Source organism: Dromiciops gliroides, chromosome 2 (genome assembly GCF_019393635.1).
Source record: "Dromiciops gliroides isolate mDroGli1 chromosome 2, mDroGli1.pri, whole genome shotgun sequence".
Classification (NCBI taxonomy): domain Eukaryota; kingdom Metazoa; phylum Chordata; class Mammalia; order Microbiotheria; family Microbiotheriidae; genus Dromiciops; species Dromiciops gliroides.
Window position 1 is genome coordinate 74,071,062 of NC_057862.1, and position 18,214 is coordinate 74,089,275.

The 18,214-nt window shown below is 41.7% G+C and overlaps 1 protein-coding gene across 2 annotated transcripts in view; it reads left to right on the forward strand.

Moving 5' to 3' along the window:
* The first annotated feature begins 50 nt into the window (after nucleotides 1-50).
* LOC122740150 (cytochrome c oxidase assembly protein COX15 homolog) overlaps nucleotides 51-18,214 on the forward strand; it is a 29,885-nt gene continuing 11,721 nt past the window's right edge. The window contains exons 1-5 of one of the 2 annotated variants that reach the window (XM_043982010.1): nucleotides 51-215; nucleotides 1,541-1,731; nucleotides 2,540-2,662; nucleotides 3,502-3,688; nucleotides 5,705-5,872. In XM_043982010.1, the coding sequence (XP_043837945.1) occupies nucleotides 132-215; nucleotides 1,541-1,731; nucleotides 2,540-2,662; nucleotides 3,502-3,688; nucleotides 5,705-5,872 (753 nt within the window). In that variant the 5' untranslated portion in view covers nucleotides 51-131. The remainder of the gene's footprint in view (nucleotides 216-1,540; nucleotides 1,732-2,539; nucleotides 2,663-3,501; nucleotides 3,689-5,704; nucleotides 5,873-18,214) is intronic. The other variant, XM_043982011.1, reaches the window with a different exon arrangement.

An 18,214-nucleotide genomic window follows, 5' to 3' on the forward strand; every position in this document is an offset into this window, starting at 1 on the left:
CGACGGGATCTGCGCGCCCCGGAAGTGCTTTTCTTCATTGGGAGGAAGAAGGCGTGGGGCGTCTGAGGAAAGGTGTTGTGCGGCGGTGACTTTGAGGGACTCGAGTCGGCCAAGCTGCAGTCACGTTCGCCATGCTGCGGCTGTTTTTTCCTCCTCTGAAGATGGTGCTGGGGAGTTCAGGCGTCCGGCTCCTGGCTACCAGGGGGGCTCCCCGGGTACGGGCGCCCCGAAAGGGATCAGAGGATCAGAGCAGGCTTAGGGAGAAGTGAAGTGCGGGTCTGGGGTCAGTCAGGGCGGAGCGGGGATGAGGACCAAGGGTGGAATGGGGCCGGCAGGGGCCCGGGCATTGGAAGGCACCCCCCGAACGTCATTCCTTGACTCATTCATTTACTGCTCTGTTACTGTCCTGATCTCTTTCCCGCCCCCCCCCCCGCCCTAGTTACTCTGTATTCACTTTGTGTATGTTTCGTACTTAACTGTATATGTTGTCTCCGTCCCCCACTAGAAAGTAAATTCCTTGAGGAACCCCAGAGCACTATTGTTGTGATTTTCTAGAAGAGGGGGCAGGCAGCCCGTTTGAGCGCTGGGCTTGAAGTCTGGAGGACCTGGGGACAAATCACAACCTCGGCCTATCTCAGTTTCCTCCAATGTAAAATGAGAATAACGATAGCACTTACTATGTGCTTGAACTCGTGAACTGGTGGCTGTTATTTCTTTCCTTTATGTTTTTGTGTCCCAGATCCTGACACCAAGCTCTCAATAAATGGCTTTACTGAATGAATGAGTCCAAGGTACTGTTCTTAGTTCTAGGGAAGACACAAAGATATATGAAGAAGTGTCGAAAGATTGTAGAAGTTGGAATTAGGCCTGGGCTCTAATCCCTACTCAGCTACTTACTACCCACCCCCAGCACCTAACACAGCTCCTGCAACAACAGGAGCTTAAAAAATGCTTGATAGATAAATGAGTGAATGTGGACCCTTTGGAAGTCATAAGCTTTCTGAGTCTCAATTTCCTCATCTGAAAAAAATGTGAGGAATAGACTAAATGATTTTTTTTTTTAAAGATTTCTTCTAGTGATATCTCATAATGACCTGTGATTGAGTCCCAGCTCTGACTTCATAGGATCGGAGATAAAGAGCTCAGGATTTAGAAGGCGGCTCAGTTCCAGTGCAGTTCTCTTATTTTGCAGAAGAGGAGCTGAGTTTTAGACCAGTCGAGGGACTTTCTTCCCCAGTTCTACACAGCTAATAAGTATCTGATGTAAGACTTGAATCCAGATCTTCCTGATTCCAAATCCAGCTGCCTCTAGCTGCTGCATACCACCCCCGGGTTGTGAAGCAAGCCCTTTGAAAACCATACTACTATAATTTGTGAGTTTGATAAAATATGAGCCCTGTCCTCAAGGAATTTATAACTAATAAGAATTGGACAGACAATATGGTGGAGAGGCATAGAGGATAATAAGGATAAAGGGTTAGCATATTAGAAGATCTTACCTTCCTTCTAAAACCATGATATTTCTTCCCTTGGTCCTTAGTGTGGTTGCCATTATGGGCAAAAGCTCCCTCTCTTGCAAAGGCAGCGCAGTACTCTAACTGAAGTAGCTTTGCAGTCTGGAAGGGGGCCAGTGTCTATTCCCACGAAGGCTGCTGAGCGGATTATGGGCCGTTGGCTCTTGGTCTGCAGTGGAACGGTAGCAGGAGCAGTTATTCTTGGTGGAGTGACTAGGTGAGCAGTTCCCAATAAAACTTGAAGTGATATAGGAACCTCATCATCTGTCCTACAGTAAAAGAATGCGCCTGTAATTCTGATGGGGGCATTGAGGTGGTACAGTGAATAGAGTGCAAGGGCCTGGACTCATCTTCCTGAGTTCAAATCTGGCCTCTGACACTTACTAGCTATGTGACTCTTGGTAAGTCACTTAGCCCTGTTTGCCTCAGTTTCCTCATCGGTCAAATGAACTGGAAATAGCAAACCACTCCAGTATCTTTGCCAAGAAAACCCCAAATAGTGTCACAAAGAATCAGACAGAACTGAAATAACTAAACAAAAAAGAATTCTGATGTGTTTTTCAAGAGCACAATAATGCTGAGTGAAAAGAGCACAAAATTCAGAAATAGGATATGGGACACTGCCACTAACTTGGGCAAATCATGTAAACTCCTTGGACTTCCGTTTCCCCATATGTCAAATGAAGGAATTGGACTATATTATCTCAGGCTCTTTTCAGATCTGAAATTCTAAGCCTCTAAATATATAGAATGATGGATCTCATAGGAAAACTTGGTTTTAACATTTATTATTGATTGAGTCGGTCAAAGACTGAGAGATGGGAGAGAAAAAATGTAATAAACTTGTGCCTAATATTGCCTTTAGGGAAAATTACCAAAAAAATTTGTATCAGTGAGGAGATGGAAAGCAGAATGTTATCTTTGGCAAGGTTAAATCCATATGTTTATTCCTTTAGTCTACAAGTAATGAAGCCAGTAGATTTCTTTTAAGATCTTAATAATATACATTTCTATTTCATCCTAAGGTTGACAGAGTCTGGGCTCTCCATGGTCGATTGGCACTTGATAAAGGAGATGAAACCACCAACTAGCCAAGAAGAATGGGAAGCAGAGTTCCAAAAATACCAGCAGTTTCCAGAATTTAAAATGTAAGCACAACCAGTTGCAAATAGTAACAAACACTGAATGTTTTATCGAGTGGAAGTATGGGGGGGGGGAACAAAAAATTAATCCCATAGAAACATCCTAATCTCCTGCTTTATTTTTTACTATTTCATTACCTATAATTTTTTCAAAATATGTGATTCTCTTTGTTAGTATCTGGCTCTGATAGGCATTGTGTGCTCTCTGGACTGTACCTGTAACTCCAAAGTGGCCTTTTGGTCACTGATAGATTGAGAATCCTGCAGGAGGATAGGATATTCCTTTGAGGAATGCCAGAGTAACACTGAAGATGCTGAATTTTCTTAAATGTATGTAAAATGCTGTTTGTATTGAAATTACCAGTAAATGGGAGACTAGGTCAACAATTTTACTGGGCTTCCTGGATTCTGGAAGTTAAACTTTTTAGTGTAGCTTGATTTTGTATACACACACACACACTACCCCCTATCAAACAGCAGGAAGTAGAAATCTCCCATTGTCAAATAAGGTATACCCTGATGTTTAATCTCTTTGGCAAGGGGTAACTTTCTGCCTTCAGAAAAAACAAGGTATTTCCCATTTTGTGAGGCTATGCAATTGTACCTTTATCATGTTAAACTTAAGGTAATGCTGGGCAGCTAGGTGGCACAGTGGATAGAGCACTGGCCCTGGATTCAGGAGGACCTGAGTTCAAATCCAGCCTCAGACACTTGATACTTGTTAGCTATGTGACCCTGGGCAAGTCACTTAACCCTCATTGACCCACCCCCCAAAAAAACCAAACTTAAGGTAATGCTAAGAAAATGCTTTCTAATTCTCCTTTATTGATTTCCCTCTCATCTAGCTTGAACCATAACATGACCTTGGCAGAATTCAAGTTTATCTGGTACATGGAGTACTCTCACCGCATGTGGGGACGGATTGTGGGCCTAGCATATATCCTTCCCACTGCCTACTTTTGGAGAAAGGGCTGGCTCAGCCGTGGCCTGAAAGGTTGTGTTCTTGGCCTCTGTGGCTTAGTCTGTTTCCAGGTGAGTTCTACAAGATTCAAAGAGTCTCAGAAATATCCACTGGAGCTGACAAATCAAACTGTTTTTGACTAAATCATGTTTTGTTTCAGTGTCTTAAGTCCCTTCAGAATGAGAAAGCCCTTTCTAAGTATTGTGACTATTTCTTTGTGCTACTGGATTTCCTCTTATAATTGGGGTTTGGATTAGAAAATCCATAAGGTCCCTTCCAGCTCTAGATGTATAATCCTATGACTTTACTATAGAGTATTTTGAAGTTGTGTCAGGGCGGCATTAGGTAAGAGGGGAGAACTTGGGAAAAGGGGGCGTACCTTAAAATGGCAGCAAGACATCCAAGTGAAGTGGGAACTAGAAAGCAGGTGAGAGATTGGAGCTAGAGATTTAGTTGAGCAATAGAGACAGATTAGCCATTCCTTCCATCGGTAAACATTGTTAAATATCTACTATGTACTAGTCACAATGCCAAGCACTAGGCATACAAAAAGAAAAAGACAGGCCCTGTTCTCAAGGAGCTTACAATCCAATGGTGGAAGACAACAGAGAAGGAAGCTGGGGAGCAGGGGGAAGGGATGGGGGAAGGGGAGAGTGGGGTGGGGATATGATGACAAAGTCCAGAGGAGTGCAGCTGAATGGGAAATGAATTAATGGCTGGCCTGGGTGCCCTCCTTAAATGGAGGTTCTGAGAGGAACTCTCCAACTTCACCCTCTCCAGGCAGAGGTAGGGGGCCCCAGGGCCAGGAGGGTCTGATAAGGTGTGAGTTTCAGAATTGATGTGATTTTGCAAAATGATGAGATTCCTGGGGCAGGGAAGGCCAAATCCTGAGGAGTGTAGACAGGTGAGAAGTGAAGACAGATAGCAGTTGAAATCGTATATGTTAAGTTCCTGAATGAAAAAAGCTTTGGAAAACTCCCCACACTTAATTGGTAGGTGAATATAAGAGCTTGAAAAGATGCTAGAAACATGAGGCAAAAATATAGTGTCCCTGGAGCTGCAGAAACAAGGAGTCAAGAGCAATGGAGAAGTCTAAAAAGAGGTAAGGACATCAGGACGAGGCAGCTGAGAGACAGAATATGGAAGAGTAGTTGGAAAAGGCAGAGGGGAAAATGACTTTTTTCAGAGTAAGAAATATTTATGGTAAAGATAGAGAGAGGGGCCAGGAAAGATGCCAGAAAGCCTCTACGTGTATAGGGAAGGGCAAATCACTGTGTGATTCCCCTTTACCATTTTTACATGCATGAAAGTAGTTTAAAATGAACACCAAGAGCTACCTTGAAGGGGGAAAGAAGTCACGAAAAGGACCTTCTGGAGAACCTGATTCAAATCCCTGTTCTGCTTGTATGACCTTAAATCACTGAGCCTCTTGGCTTCTCAGTTTCCTCATCTGTAAAATGAGAGGATGGGTTTACATGATCTCTAAGAGCCCTTCCTATTTGAAATCTGTGATCTGGAGATCTTTTGCATTTGGGGGAGGTGGGGGTGGGAGGGAGATGTACACTGGTGGCATGGTTATATTACAGCCCTGGCTCTTTTGTACCAGCTAGGGAGCCACTTCACAACCTTTCAAGTCATTTGAGCTGGTGATTCCCCTTAATACTATGACTTTGATGCCAGAGCAGAAAGGGATAAAGGTCAAAAACAATCCCTTGGATGAGATAAGACCTAGAGCACATTTGGAGGCATTAGATTTTTTTTTTTTTTTTTGCAGGGCAATCAGGATTAAGTGATTTGCCCAAGGTCACACAGCTAGTAAGTGTCAAGTGTCTGAGGCCGGATTTGAAATCAGGTCCTCCTGACTCCAGGGCCGGTTCTTTATCCACTGCGCCACCTAACTGTCCCGGTGTTAGATTTTCAGATGATATGTCTAACTGTGGAAGGGGGTAAATATTAATTTCTAGAACCTCAGGGACATGGGAGGACACTATTCATTTCTCCTTGATAAAGTTAAAGGTATGGTATGTAGTTAATTTGAACCATGTTTGTATCTGTCTCTCTGTCTCTCTCTCTCCATTTGTCATTAGGGACTGCTGGGGTGGTATATGGTGAAGAGTGGATTAGAAGAAAAACCAGATTCTCATGACATCCCTCGGGTGAGCCAGTACCGCCTGGCGGCTCACTTGGGCTCTGCCCTCCTCCTCTATTGTGGCAGCTTGTGGACTGCACTCTCCCTGTTGCTTCCTCGAGACAAGGTAAAAGACAATCAGCATTCCATAGACAACTCTTATGGTGTCTTTTTGTATTTCTGCAGTGATGCTAGTGTCAGGGAACTAGAAGTCCTAGCTAGCTGAAGATTTAGAAGTTAGTGAACTGTGGATGATGGTTGACCTAAATAAAGCTTTCTTTACAATGAAGTCTACCAATGTCCAGGAAACAAAACATTGAAATGAAAGGAACATTGGTTTCTACTACTTTTTGAAAGAGATCTGGAGAAAGTCCCCCAAAGGCAGAATTTATTTAAGGGCAGGACAGTGTATGTCAAAATACAATGAAGTCCATTAAAGGTGTTAGGAAGACAAAGTTTTAAATAATGAAGTTAGAAGAAGTCTTATGGGAGCAGGGCTTCTTTTGTGTCCTGCATCCCTTTTGTGTCTGTGGATGCTTACAGACCACTCCTCAGAAGATTATTTTTAAATACATCAAATAAATACATAGGATCACAATGGAAACCCAGTATGTTTAGTTAGAGTTTTAAAAACAAGTCCATGGACCTCAGGTTAAGGACCCCTTTGCTATAAAACCAAACCCTAGCAGCTTGACTTGTGAATACCCAAAGGAAGATAAGGAGATTCAGAAAAAGGTTATCTGTGAATGTAAGGTAACATAGAATAAGAGAATTGTTACATATTTAGTATTATATGTTTATTATAGTTGAGTCCAGGAGAATATAGTGTATACATAATACTTAAGTGGTGTGATATATGTGTTCTCTATGTTACTTAAAGGACACTATAACTGGACTGATTTAATGTGTAAAAGCAAGGTATGACACTTTATTTCTAGAGATCCTTGATAATAACGGGTTCCATTTTGTACCTACATGAAACTTTCATCATTGTTAACACTAATATACTTTATAACAGGTGTGAAAAGTATAGTCAGCGCCTGGAATGGCAACCCCAAAAAATAACCCTGGATAAGCTTTGAGTGGGAGTGTATTCAAGGTGATAATAGAGCCTGTAAATAGAAACATCTAGGAAAAGTAATTTGAAATAGAGAACTAGAACTTGGGAGAAAGATCTCATCTAGAGACACAGATTGGGGTCATTTCCATTAAAGTGATAGTTAAAATTGTAAGAGTGGGCAAACTGTAAGGGAGGGAGAGTATAAACAGAAGGCTGAGTACAGAGACGTGGGGATTAAGGGCATTCAAGGAGTGGATCCGGAAGGGGGAGAAGGAAGTAAAGGTGAGAAGAGGCAGGCAGAAAGGTAGGGGAGGCCGAAGAGAGTCACTAATTGAAGGAGTCTAACAGTGAAAGGAAGAAAAAATAAGACAAGGGCCTGGAGGAAGCAGGAATCAAGGGCACGAGTAGAGGATTAACTTTTTTTTGGTCAATTTTTTGTTCATTCTAAACTTAAATACAACACAAAAGGGGGGGGGGGAGACATGTCTATGTACATAGCAGAACTTGAGAGAGGATTCAATATAAAATAATAAATCTCCATTTCAAGAAAACCTATATAAGAGAGGATTAATTTGAGAGAAGTAGAGACACCTCTTCTGAATGGTTCATTGGAGAAATATTGATTGATATAGAAGAGAAGGAGGAAAGAATGGATAGTAAAACTTCTAGAAGTAAAGAGGAAGAAGGATGGGGGGGGGTCACATCTAATTGCCTTCCGCAAGAGGTGACTGAAAGAACAGTGATGCCACTGACAGGAATAGAGTAGGTGGGAAGGTGATCCAGTGTCAGGAAGGGAAATGATGAGTTTCACAGCTTGATCTACAGAAACAAGAGCAAGCATTTATTGAGTGCCTGCTGGGCCCTGGGGGTGCAAAGACAAAAAGAAACCTACCCTTGCCCTTAAGAAGCTTATGTTGGGGAAGACAACATATTCAATATAAATATGTACAAAATCAGGGCAGCTAGGTAGCACAGTGGATAGAGTACTGGCCCTGGAGTCAGGAGGACCTGAGCTCAAATCTGGCCTCAGACACTTTACACTTACTAGCTGTGTGACCTTGGGCAAGTCACTTAACCCCAGTTGCCTCACCAAAAAGTGTGTGTGTGTGTGTGTGTGTGTGTGTGTGTGTGTGTGTGTGTGTACAAAATCAATACAAAGTAATTTTGGGAAGGAAGCACCTGAAGCCGGAGAGATTAGTTAATGATCTACATAGGAGATATTGTTTGACCTGAGCTTTGAAGGAAACTAAGGATTATAAGAAAGAGCCGATTCATATCCAGCCTCAGACACTTGACACTTAGTGGCTTTGTGACCCTGGGCAAGTCACTTAACCCCCATTGCCCCGCCAAAAACAAAAAAGAAAAGAAAGAGCCAAAAGGAAAGAGTGTTTTTTGGCAGATAGCCTGTGCAAGGCACAGAGGAGGAGTATGGCCAGTTTGGTTGGACCCTAGAATTTGTGAAGGGAGGAAAGTTAGAAGCCTAGAAGGGTACATTGGAGCCATGTTGTGAAGAGTTTTAAAGGCCAAACAGAGGAATTTGTATTTGATCCCAGGGGTGATAGAGAGTCACTGAAGCTCTTTGAGCAGCAGAGTGGTCACATCTGTGATCTAGGAATATCACTTTGGCAGCTGTGTGGAAGACAGATTGGAGAGGGGAGAGATTCAAGGCACAGAGACCAAGAAGGATGATTTTGTATTAAGTCCAGACAAGAGATGATGAGGGTCTGAATTTGAATGGTGGTTCTGTAAGCAGGGAGAAGGGGAAAGATTCAAGAGATGTGGAAGTAGAATTGACAAGACTTGACACCCATTTGGATACAAGGGTGGAGTTAAGGATGACTCCTAGTTTGTAAACCTGAGTGATTGGAAGGATGGTGGTGGCCTTCACAGAAATAAAGAAGGTAGGAATATAAGTGGATTTGAGTGCATTGAATATAATGAGTTGTATTTAGTCTGAAAGGTCTGTGGGACATCCAGTTTGAAATATCCAGCAGGCAGTTGTAAGATTGGAGCTCAGAGCTGTGGAAATAGCTCTTTAAGTCCCCTTCAGAAAGAAAACTCAAACCCATGGGAATTGATGAGGTCATCAAAAGAGATTTTTGAAAGAAAGCAGAAAAGAAGGCCCAGGGCAGAGCCTTGGGGAACACTCAAAGGGGCAGGGTGTGGATGATGATCCAGCACAATCCAAGGAGGAATCAGAGAGGAAACAGGAGAATCAGAGTCGTGAAAACCCAGAGGGGAAAGAGCATACAGGAAGAAGCAGTAGCCCAAGCATCAGATACTGCAGAGAAGTCAAGAAAGAGGAGGACTGAGAAAAGGCTATTGAGTTTGGCAATTAGGTAACTTTGGTAACATTGGAGAGGACAGTTTCAATTGTGTGATTAAGCCTGATTGTAAGGGTCTTTGAGAAGTGAGGGAGAGAAGAAGAAAAGTAGACAACTTTTTTTAGGAGTCTGGCTGTGAAATAGAGATACAGAATGATAGCTTGAGGAGTTTGGAGAGTTAAGTGAGGGGTTTTTTTAAGGGTAGAAAAAAATTGGATGGATCTATAGTTTCATGAACATGTATAGGACAAAATGAGGCATGCATATATGTTTATGCTTTGCAGTAAATTTGTCTTCAGAGTTGTTTTTTCTCATTCTGATAATGAAATTAATTTGTATTACCTGAGCATATACCACCTGACAGTTGGCAAAGGCTGCACATAAATGTTTTGGGTGTCAGGGAAAAGCCATCCTAGAATTAAAACTTTGATGCTGTCTACATTTGGATGATTTTATTCCTTTCCTACTTTTCACAGCTGAACTTAGAGAATGAAATCTACCCCCTTCTTCTCAACTATAATCAAAATCCACTTCCTCCTTATCAACTATAATCTGGTATTTGTCCCTGCTACCTTACCTAAACTGGATTCTAGGTACCTCCTAAGTATCTGGTCTTTTTCACTTCAGTCTTTAAAAAAAAAAAAATCTCCTTCAAGTTTTTGTACACTATTGAGCATTCCTTCCTTGAAATCCTTTTCTCTTTTGGTGTCTGTGATATGCCTCTCCTAGTTCTCCTGCCTCTTAATCACTCATTTTCTTTCCACTAACTAAATGTATTTTCCAAAGTTCATTTCTCTAGACACTTGACACTTACTAGCTATGTGACCCTGGGCAAGTCACTTAACCCTCATTGCCCCTCAAAAAAAAAAGAGAGAATGATATGGGTGCACAGGAGAAACTAACTGACCATCCAAAATTTTAAGGTGACCAAAAGAACCCCCCAAAAAACCCCAGGAAATGGAGGGTACTCTTTTTTCCCTTCTTTCACCCAGTTCCTCTTGACCAGTGTTTTGCTTCTGAACACTGCCTTCCTCAATCTGCCCTCCCTTTTATCTGCTGCCCTTCTTTTTCTTGTCCCTTCCCCCCTTCTATCAATACCACTCTTTTCCCCTTCCTCTTTTGTTTCCTTAAAGAATAAGCTAAGTTCCTTTATACAAATGGGAGTGTATTTTATTCACTCCCTGAACCAAATCTGATGAGAGTAAGGTTGAAACAATGCTCACCCCTCCCTTCTTTCCCTCTATTGTAATGGGTTCTTTTTATGCCTCTTCATATGATGTAATTAACCCTATATCACCTCCCCCTTTCTCTCCTCCCCCCAGTCTTCTTTTATTCTGCCCCTTAAGTTTCTTTGTATCATCACATCAAAGTCAATTTAATAACAATACCTTAATAGAGATACAGATCCCAAGAATTAAAATATTATCCTCCCTCATAGGCATGTGAGCCTTTTAACATCATTGAACAACATCCCCCCACCTTGTTTACCTCTTTATATTTCTCTTGAGTCTTGTATTTGGATATCAGATTTTCTGTTCAGTTCTGGTCTTTTACTCAGGAAGCCTTAGAAGTCCCCTATTTCATTGAATGTCCATCTTTTCCTCTGAAAGAGAATGCTCATTTTTTCCGGGAAGTTGATTATGAGTTGTAATCCAAGCTCCTTTGCTTTCCTGAATATCATATTTCAAGCCCTGCGATCTTTTAATGTTGAAGCTGCCAGGTCCTGTGCAATCCTGACTGTGGCTCCATGATATTTAAATGGTTTCTTTTTATCTGCTTGTAATATTTTCTCCTTCACCTGATAATTCTGGAGTTTGGCTACAGTATTCCTTGAAGTTTGCCTTTCAGTTTGCCTTGGTGAAAATAACCATATGCTTCCCAGCAGATCATCCCCCACTATTGCTGTTATTTTGTATACAGTACATTTCACTCTGCTTCAGTTTATGTAAGTCTTTCCAGGTTTTTCTGATAGTATCCTGTTCATTATAACCTAAATAAAGTACCTTAAGCTTGACAGAGAATTTTCTTCATAAAAGCCTAGCAAAGTAGGTACCATATGTTTCACCATTATAATCAATCATCATAACTATTTCCCTCCATCCCACTCCCTTCCCATGACATTTACTCTATCTTCTTTTTACCTATTCCTCCTCAAAAGTGTTTTACTTCTGACTGTCCCCTCCCCTACTCTACACTCCCTTTTTTCACCCTTCCTTCCTTATCCTCTTCACCTCATACTTTCCTGCAGGGTTAAATAGATTACTCCTCCCAACTGGGTGTGAATGTTATTCCCTCCATGAGCCAACTCTGATGAGTTTAAGGTCTTTGAGCTAAATCTGTGTTCCAAATTTTCTTCCTCCCTCTCTCCTCATCCCTCCCTATGAAATCAAGCAATTCAATATGTCATACTTGTGCCGTTAAGCAGAACATCTTTACCTTCCTCAAAAGTATTTTGCTTTTTACTGCTCTCTCCCCCAATCTGCCCTTCCCTCCTTCCCCTCTCCCCGCCCTTATCTCCCTCCCCTCCCTCAGGGCAAAAATATATTACTATACCTGCTTGAGTATGTATGTTAGTCCTTCTTTGAGTCAATTCTGATGATATTAAGGTTCACTCACTCCCCAATTCCCAATTCCTTCCCCCTCTTCCCCTCCCCTCCATAAGCTTTTTTCTTGTTTCCTTCATGTGAACAACCTCTCCCCAGACCATCTCTCCCCTTTCCCCTCTCCTAGTCTATTTGTCCTACACCTCATCCCTATTTTAAAGATGTCATTATGGGGGCAGCTAGGTGGCGCAGTGAATAAAGCACCAACTCTGGAGTCAGGAGGACCTGAGTTCAAATCCGGCCTCAGACACTTAACACTTACTAGCTGTGTGACTCTGGGCAAGTCACTTAACCCCAATTGCCTCACTTAAAAAAAAAAAAAGATGCAGGGGGCGGCTAGGTGGCGTAGTGGATAAAGCACCGGCCCTGGATTCAGGAGTACCTGAGTTCAAATCTGACCTCAGACACTTGACACTTACTAGCTGTGTGACCCTGGGCAAGTCACTTAACCCCCATTGCCCCGCAAAAAAAAAAAAAAAATTAAAAAAAAAAAATTAAAATTAAAAAAAAAAAGATGTCATTATGGGTTAGTTTGGTGGCACAGTGGACAATGCACAAGCCCTGGACCCAGGAGGCCCCAAGCCCAAATCCGGCCCCAGACATGACACCCCACAAAGAACAAAACATAAATGCTTTACAGATATCATCCCTTTGTATTCAGTTCAGACCTGTGTCCTCTGTTAATTCCTTACTGAGATAGTTCTTATGAGTTTGAAGTATTATCTTCCCATGTAGGAATATAACCAGTTTGATCTTTTAATATCCCTCATGAAGTCTTTTTCCTGTTTATCTTTTTATGCTTCTCCAGGGTCTTGTATTTGAAGATCAAATTTTCTATTCAGTTCAGGTCTTTTCATAACAAATGCCTGAAAATCTTCTTTCTCATTGAAATTCCATGTTTTTCTCTGAAAGATGATGCTTAGTTTTGCTGGGTATGTCATTTTTGGCTGTAGTCCCAGTTCCTTTGCCCTCTGGAATATCATATTCCATGTCCTTTGGTCCTTTAATGTAGAAGCTGCTAGATCTTGCTTTATCCTTATTGGAGCTCCACAGTATTTGAATTCCTTTTTCCTAGCTGCTTGCAATATTTTCTCCTTGACCTGGGAATTCTGGAATTTGGCTATAATATTCCTGGAGGTTTTCCTTTTGGGATCTCTTTCAGGAGGTGATCCGTGGATTCTTTCGATTTCTATTTTAGCTTCTGCTTCTATAATATCAGGGCAATTTTCCCTCACAATCTCTTGGATGATGGTGTCTAAGATCTTGTTTTGGTCATGGTTTTCAGGTAGTCCAATGATTTTCAAGTTATCTCTCCTAGATTTATTTTCCAGGTCAGCTGTTTTTCCAAGGAGATATTTCACAGTGCCCTCTATTTTTTCATTCAGTTGGATTTGCCTTACTGTGTCTTGGTTTCTCATAAGGTCACTAGCTTCCATTTGTTCAATCCTAATTCTTAGGCAATTATTTTCAGCAGACAGTTTTGTAATCTCCTTTTCCATTTGGCTTTTCAAACTGTTAACTTTTTTCTCACAACTCTCCTGCATTGCTCTCATTTCTCTTTCCATTCCTTCCTCTCTTTCTCTACATCTTTGTTCTATCTCTCCTACTTTCTCTTCAAAGTCCCTTATTTTCTTCTTCTGAGGATGTATTGTGGTCTACCTTTCCCCCAAAGAAGTTTTCAATGGTCTTCTGCTTTCTCTGCCTACTCATCCTGGCTTACTATTTCTTGCCTTTTAACTCCTTCTTAAAGTGTGGCGCTGCTTCCAGGACACACTGTTTGTGCTACAGCGTGGCCCAGGGGGTGATTGGGTTTCTTCTCAGCCTGCCTGGCTTGTGAGTAATCACAGCCACTTTCTCTTTGACCCGGAAACAGAAGTCTGATTGAACTCTGATTCTCTATGGTCGGAAGCTTGGCATGCTTTTGCCCCTCCCCCACTCGGCCACCACCACTCAATTCAGCCCACTGGTTCAGACCCAGGGCACTTTGCCCCAACTCCAGTAGATACTGCCTCCACTTCACCCCGGCCTACCTCCGAACTCCCTCACCAGTCCGTGATTGGAGCCTCAGAAGCTGCTGGTACTGAAGACTCTGACATGCACTGGAAGCAGTGTCCCTGACTGGGTCCGGACCGCGCGCTAAGCTGTTCAGCCTGATCAGTAGGTGATCAGAATTGCCCTCTTTTGTGGAGAAATAGTCTCACTCTGTTCTTATGTGTATTAGGCTGTTCTGGGTTTTGTTTTTTTACCTCATTATTTGGGCGTGAGTGGACGGGTTTATCTGGAGCTTGTGGGAGTCACAGCCTTTCCTCCGCCATCTTGACTCCGCCCCTCCTCAGTCAATTTTGTGCTACTTTTTGCAGTGTAATTCTCATTCCTTTTTCTACTTCTTCTTCCACCTCTCTCATTTGTTTTTTTTTTTTTTTTAGTGAGGCAATTGGGGTTAAGTGACTTGCCCAGGGTCACACAGCTAGTAAGTGTTAAGTGTCTGAGGCCGGATCTGAACTCAGGACCTCCTGACTCCAGGGCCGGTGCTCTATCCACTGTGCCACCTAGCTGCCCCCCATTTGGTTTTTAGAAGCCTTTTTGAGTTCTTCAAAGAAGGCTTTTTGGTCTTGAGACAAGATCATCTTCCCACTTGAGTCGTCACTTGTAGGCATTTTGACAAACTCAGGGGGCAGCTAGGTGGCGCAGTAGATAAAGCACCGGCCCTGGATTCAGGAGTACCTGAGTTCAGATCTGGCCTCAGACACTTGATACTTACTAGCTGTGTGACCCTGGGCAAGTCACTTAACCCCCATTGCCTCACTAAAAAAAAAAAAAAAAAAGACAAACTCATCTGAGTTTGAGTTTTGGTCTTCCCTTTCACTATAGAATCTGTCAATGGTAAGGGTCCTTTTTTGGTTTTTGCTCATGTTGTAGCCTATTTTTATACTTATAAAGTTGAAGTCTGCTCCTGGGGCACAGGGTTCACTGTTACAAGCTTCTTACTCTTCACAGCTGCTCCACTCTCAGCTTTGTCTAGTTGCAGCAGTGTTGAGCTGTCCACTAAGCTGACCTTTGCTTAGCCAGGTTGCCCACTGAGCCAAGCTGTGCTGAGCTGAACTGCCAGCTGAGCCGCCCTCCCCTTTGACCCAGGTGAAATAGACCTTTCCTGAAGTCTTCTAAATTGTCTCAAGTAGGAGGATTATGTCTCTCTTTTTGTAGGTTCTGTTGTTCCAGAATCTGTTTAGAGGTTTGATTTAATGTTGTTTTTGAAGGAAACACAGGAAAACTCAGGCAACTTCCTGACTTCTCTCTGCCATCTTGGCTCTACACCCCTCCCCCAGAAATGGAGGGTAAATGTAAAAGCATGGTACAGTCCTATAAGAATAGTGTCAGGGGCAGCTAGGTGGCACAGTGGATAGAGCACCGGCCCTGGAGTCGGGAGTACCTGAGTTCAAATCCGGCCTCAGACACTTGACACTTACTAGCTGTGTGACCCTGGGCAAGTCACTTAACCCCAATTGCCTCACAAAAAAAAAAAAGAATAGTGTTAGGAATACTAAAATTCAGAATAAATTGAGTCTGGTTGAAGACAGCTAAAAACAACAAAAAGTATTTTTTTAAACCTACATTTGGAGAATGAGAAGATTCAAAGAAGGGGACAGGAACACTGGGATGGAAGAAGACAGAGCTCCTAAGATCTTATGGTGGTTCTCTTTTCTCTTCCAAGGAGAAGAGAAAATCTTTAGACTGCAAGGAACAAAACCAAAATTGGAAACTTAAACTCAAAATAAGTAGGAAACTAGCAAGAGTTCATTTAGCTGCCTCTGGGTAAGATCTAGTCACTAGGCTCAAGTGAACTACATCTCAGTATCCTGAGGAGACTGACATATATTCTGACAAACCAAAGATGGGGATCTCTGAAAGATTATAAGAAATGGAAGAGGGGCAGCTAGATGGCGCAGTGGATAGAGCACCGGCCCTGGAGTCAGGAGTACCTGAGTTCAAATCCGGCCTCAGACACTTAACACTTACTAGCTGTGTGACCCTGGGCAAGTCACTTAACCCCAATTGCCTCACTTAAAAAAAAAAAAAAGCAAAAAAAAAGAAATGGAAGAGGTCCCTACTGCTTCCACGGTGCTAGAGATGGGCATTCCTGTTTTTTAAAAGGCAGGAGAATGGAATCTATAAACTATAGGCATATAACCTTAGCTTTAATTTCTGTGTAAAGTCTATATATGGGTTATCAAAGAGTTGGGCAGGGGCAGCTAGGTGGTGCAGTGGATAAAGCACTGGCCCTGGATTCAGGAAGACCTGACTTCAAATCTGGCCTCAGACACTTGACACATACTAGCTGTGTGACCCTGGGCAAGTCACTTAACCCTCACTACCCTTCCCTCCCCTCCAAAAAAAGATCAAATGAGATAATATTTGTAAAGTGCTTTGTAAACCTTAAAGTGCTATATAAATTTCATGATGTGGAAAATAAAGTGCCTAGAATTACAAAAGAAACCAGTTATACTGAAATCCAGTTATCAAAGAGATAGATGGGCAATAAGCATCTAGAAACAGAAGTAGTAATCACTTAGAGTCAGTGGCTTCCATAAAAAAAGCTGGTCATGCCAAACCTCACTTCTCAGTTTTTTGACAGGTTGTTAAACTGATATATGTGGGTAATGCTGTAGATATTGTTTACTTAGATTTTAACAAAGCATTTGACAAATTCTGTCATCTCACATCTCATCAAGATATAGAGATAATGGGCTAAGTGATAGAACAATTAAATAGATTTGGAACTGGTTTAATGGATGGAACCAACAAGTAGTTATTAATGGTTTTGTGTCAAGTTGGAAAGAGATCAATAGTGGAATACCTCAAAGAGCTGACTGTGGTATTTAACATTTCTGTCAGTGACTAGAATATAGTATGCTTATCAGATTTGCAGATGACACAAAACTGGGAAGAACTGATGGCACTCTTAATGATGATCCAAAAATATCTTGACAGCCTGTAATGTTGGGCCTCATCTGATAATTTTGAATTTAATAGAACTTTGTAACTGTAAGATGGGGAAGGTGTGACTAGAAAGCAGTTTACCTGAAGAAGGTCTGGAGGTCTGAGTAGATTATAGGTTGTTTATAAGTCAAAAGTGTGATATGGCAACCAATGATGCCAATGTGACTTGGTCTTCATTAAGACAGATATAGCTTAATAAAATACTTTTGTGGAAAAAAAAAAAAAGACATAGCTTTCAGAAATAAGGAGATGATACTCCAGTTGCTATTGTGTCCTGCTGTATTCAGTTATGTGCCATATTTTAAGAAGAACATTGGTAAGCTGCCAAGCTGGAATGGTTAGGGTCCTGGAGATAATTTCATAAGGATTGGTTGAAGGAATGTTTAGCCTAGAGAAGAGAGGAAGGAGAAATATTTGAAGGGCTATCATATAAGATGACAAATTAGACTTTTTTTCCTTGGCCCTAAAGGACAAAACAAGGAACAATAGATATAAATTTCAAAGAAGCAAATTAGGGTTAAGATAAGAAAAATGTCCCTAACAATTAAGCCAACCATAAGTGGAATGCCCTGCATTGGAAGAGACTAGCTTCTCCTGCACTTCAGTCAAAAGTGGTATCACCCATTATCAAATTTGTTGTAGAGGGAATTTTTATTCATATATGGGTTCAGAAACTAAAACTGGAGAGATGTGTAAACTATCAAAAATCTGAAAGGTAATTGCCCATGTCTGTTAGAACCAGAGGACAAAGTAGAGATAAAAAAATCCACTGATCACCCCAGAAAGAAAGCCCCAAAGGAAAAAGTCTCAGAAGTGTCTATAGCTCCCGTATCAAAGAAAAAGTATTGCAAGTGTCCAAAAAGAAGCACAGTCAGCAACACTCAGGACCTGGCAGCTTCTATAATAATGAGAGATCTTGGAGTACAGTATTCCATATCACAAAAGATAGACTTAAAACGAAGATTAACTTACCCTGTAAAGCTAAGTAAAATACTGCAGGGGGAGAAATGGATTTTTTTTTTAATTTTTTAAAAATTTTTTTAGTGAGGCAATTGGGGTTAAGTGACTTGCCCAGGGTCACACAGCTAGTGTTAAGTGTCTGAGGCCAGATTTGAACTCAGGTACTCCTGACTCCAGGGCCGGTGCTCTATCCACTGTGCCACCTAGCTGTCCCCGGAGAAATGGATTTTTAATGAAATAAAAGACTTTCCAACATTTCTGATGAAAAAAACCAGAGCTGAGTAGGAACTATAAAATGCAAACACAAGAGTCTAGAGAAACCAGATGGGTAAATTTATATGGGAAATTGGAAGGTTGAGAAGAAATGTGTCCCATCAGACCTCAGTGTCTTCAAAAAGCATTACAGGAATTATTTTTTTTTAAAAGGTGTACTTGGAAGTGTATGAGTGCTGTTCTGTGGTGTTTAAGGTGGGGGTGGTTAAAGGAATGTAGAAAGTATAGCATAGAAAGTACTGTTTCTACAC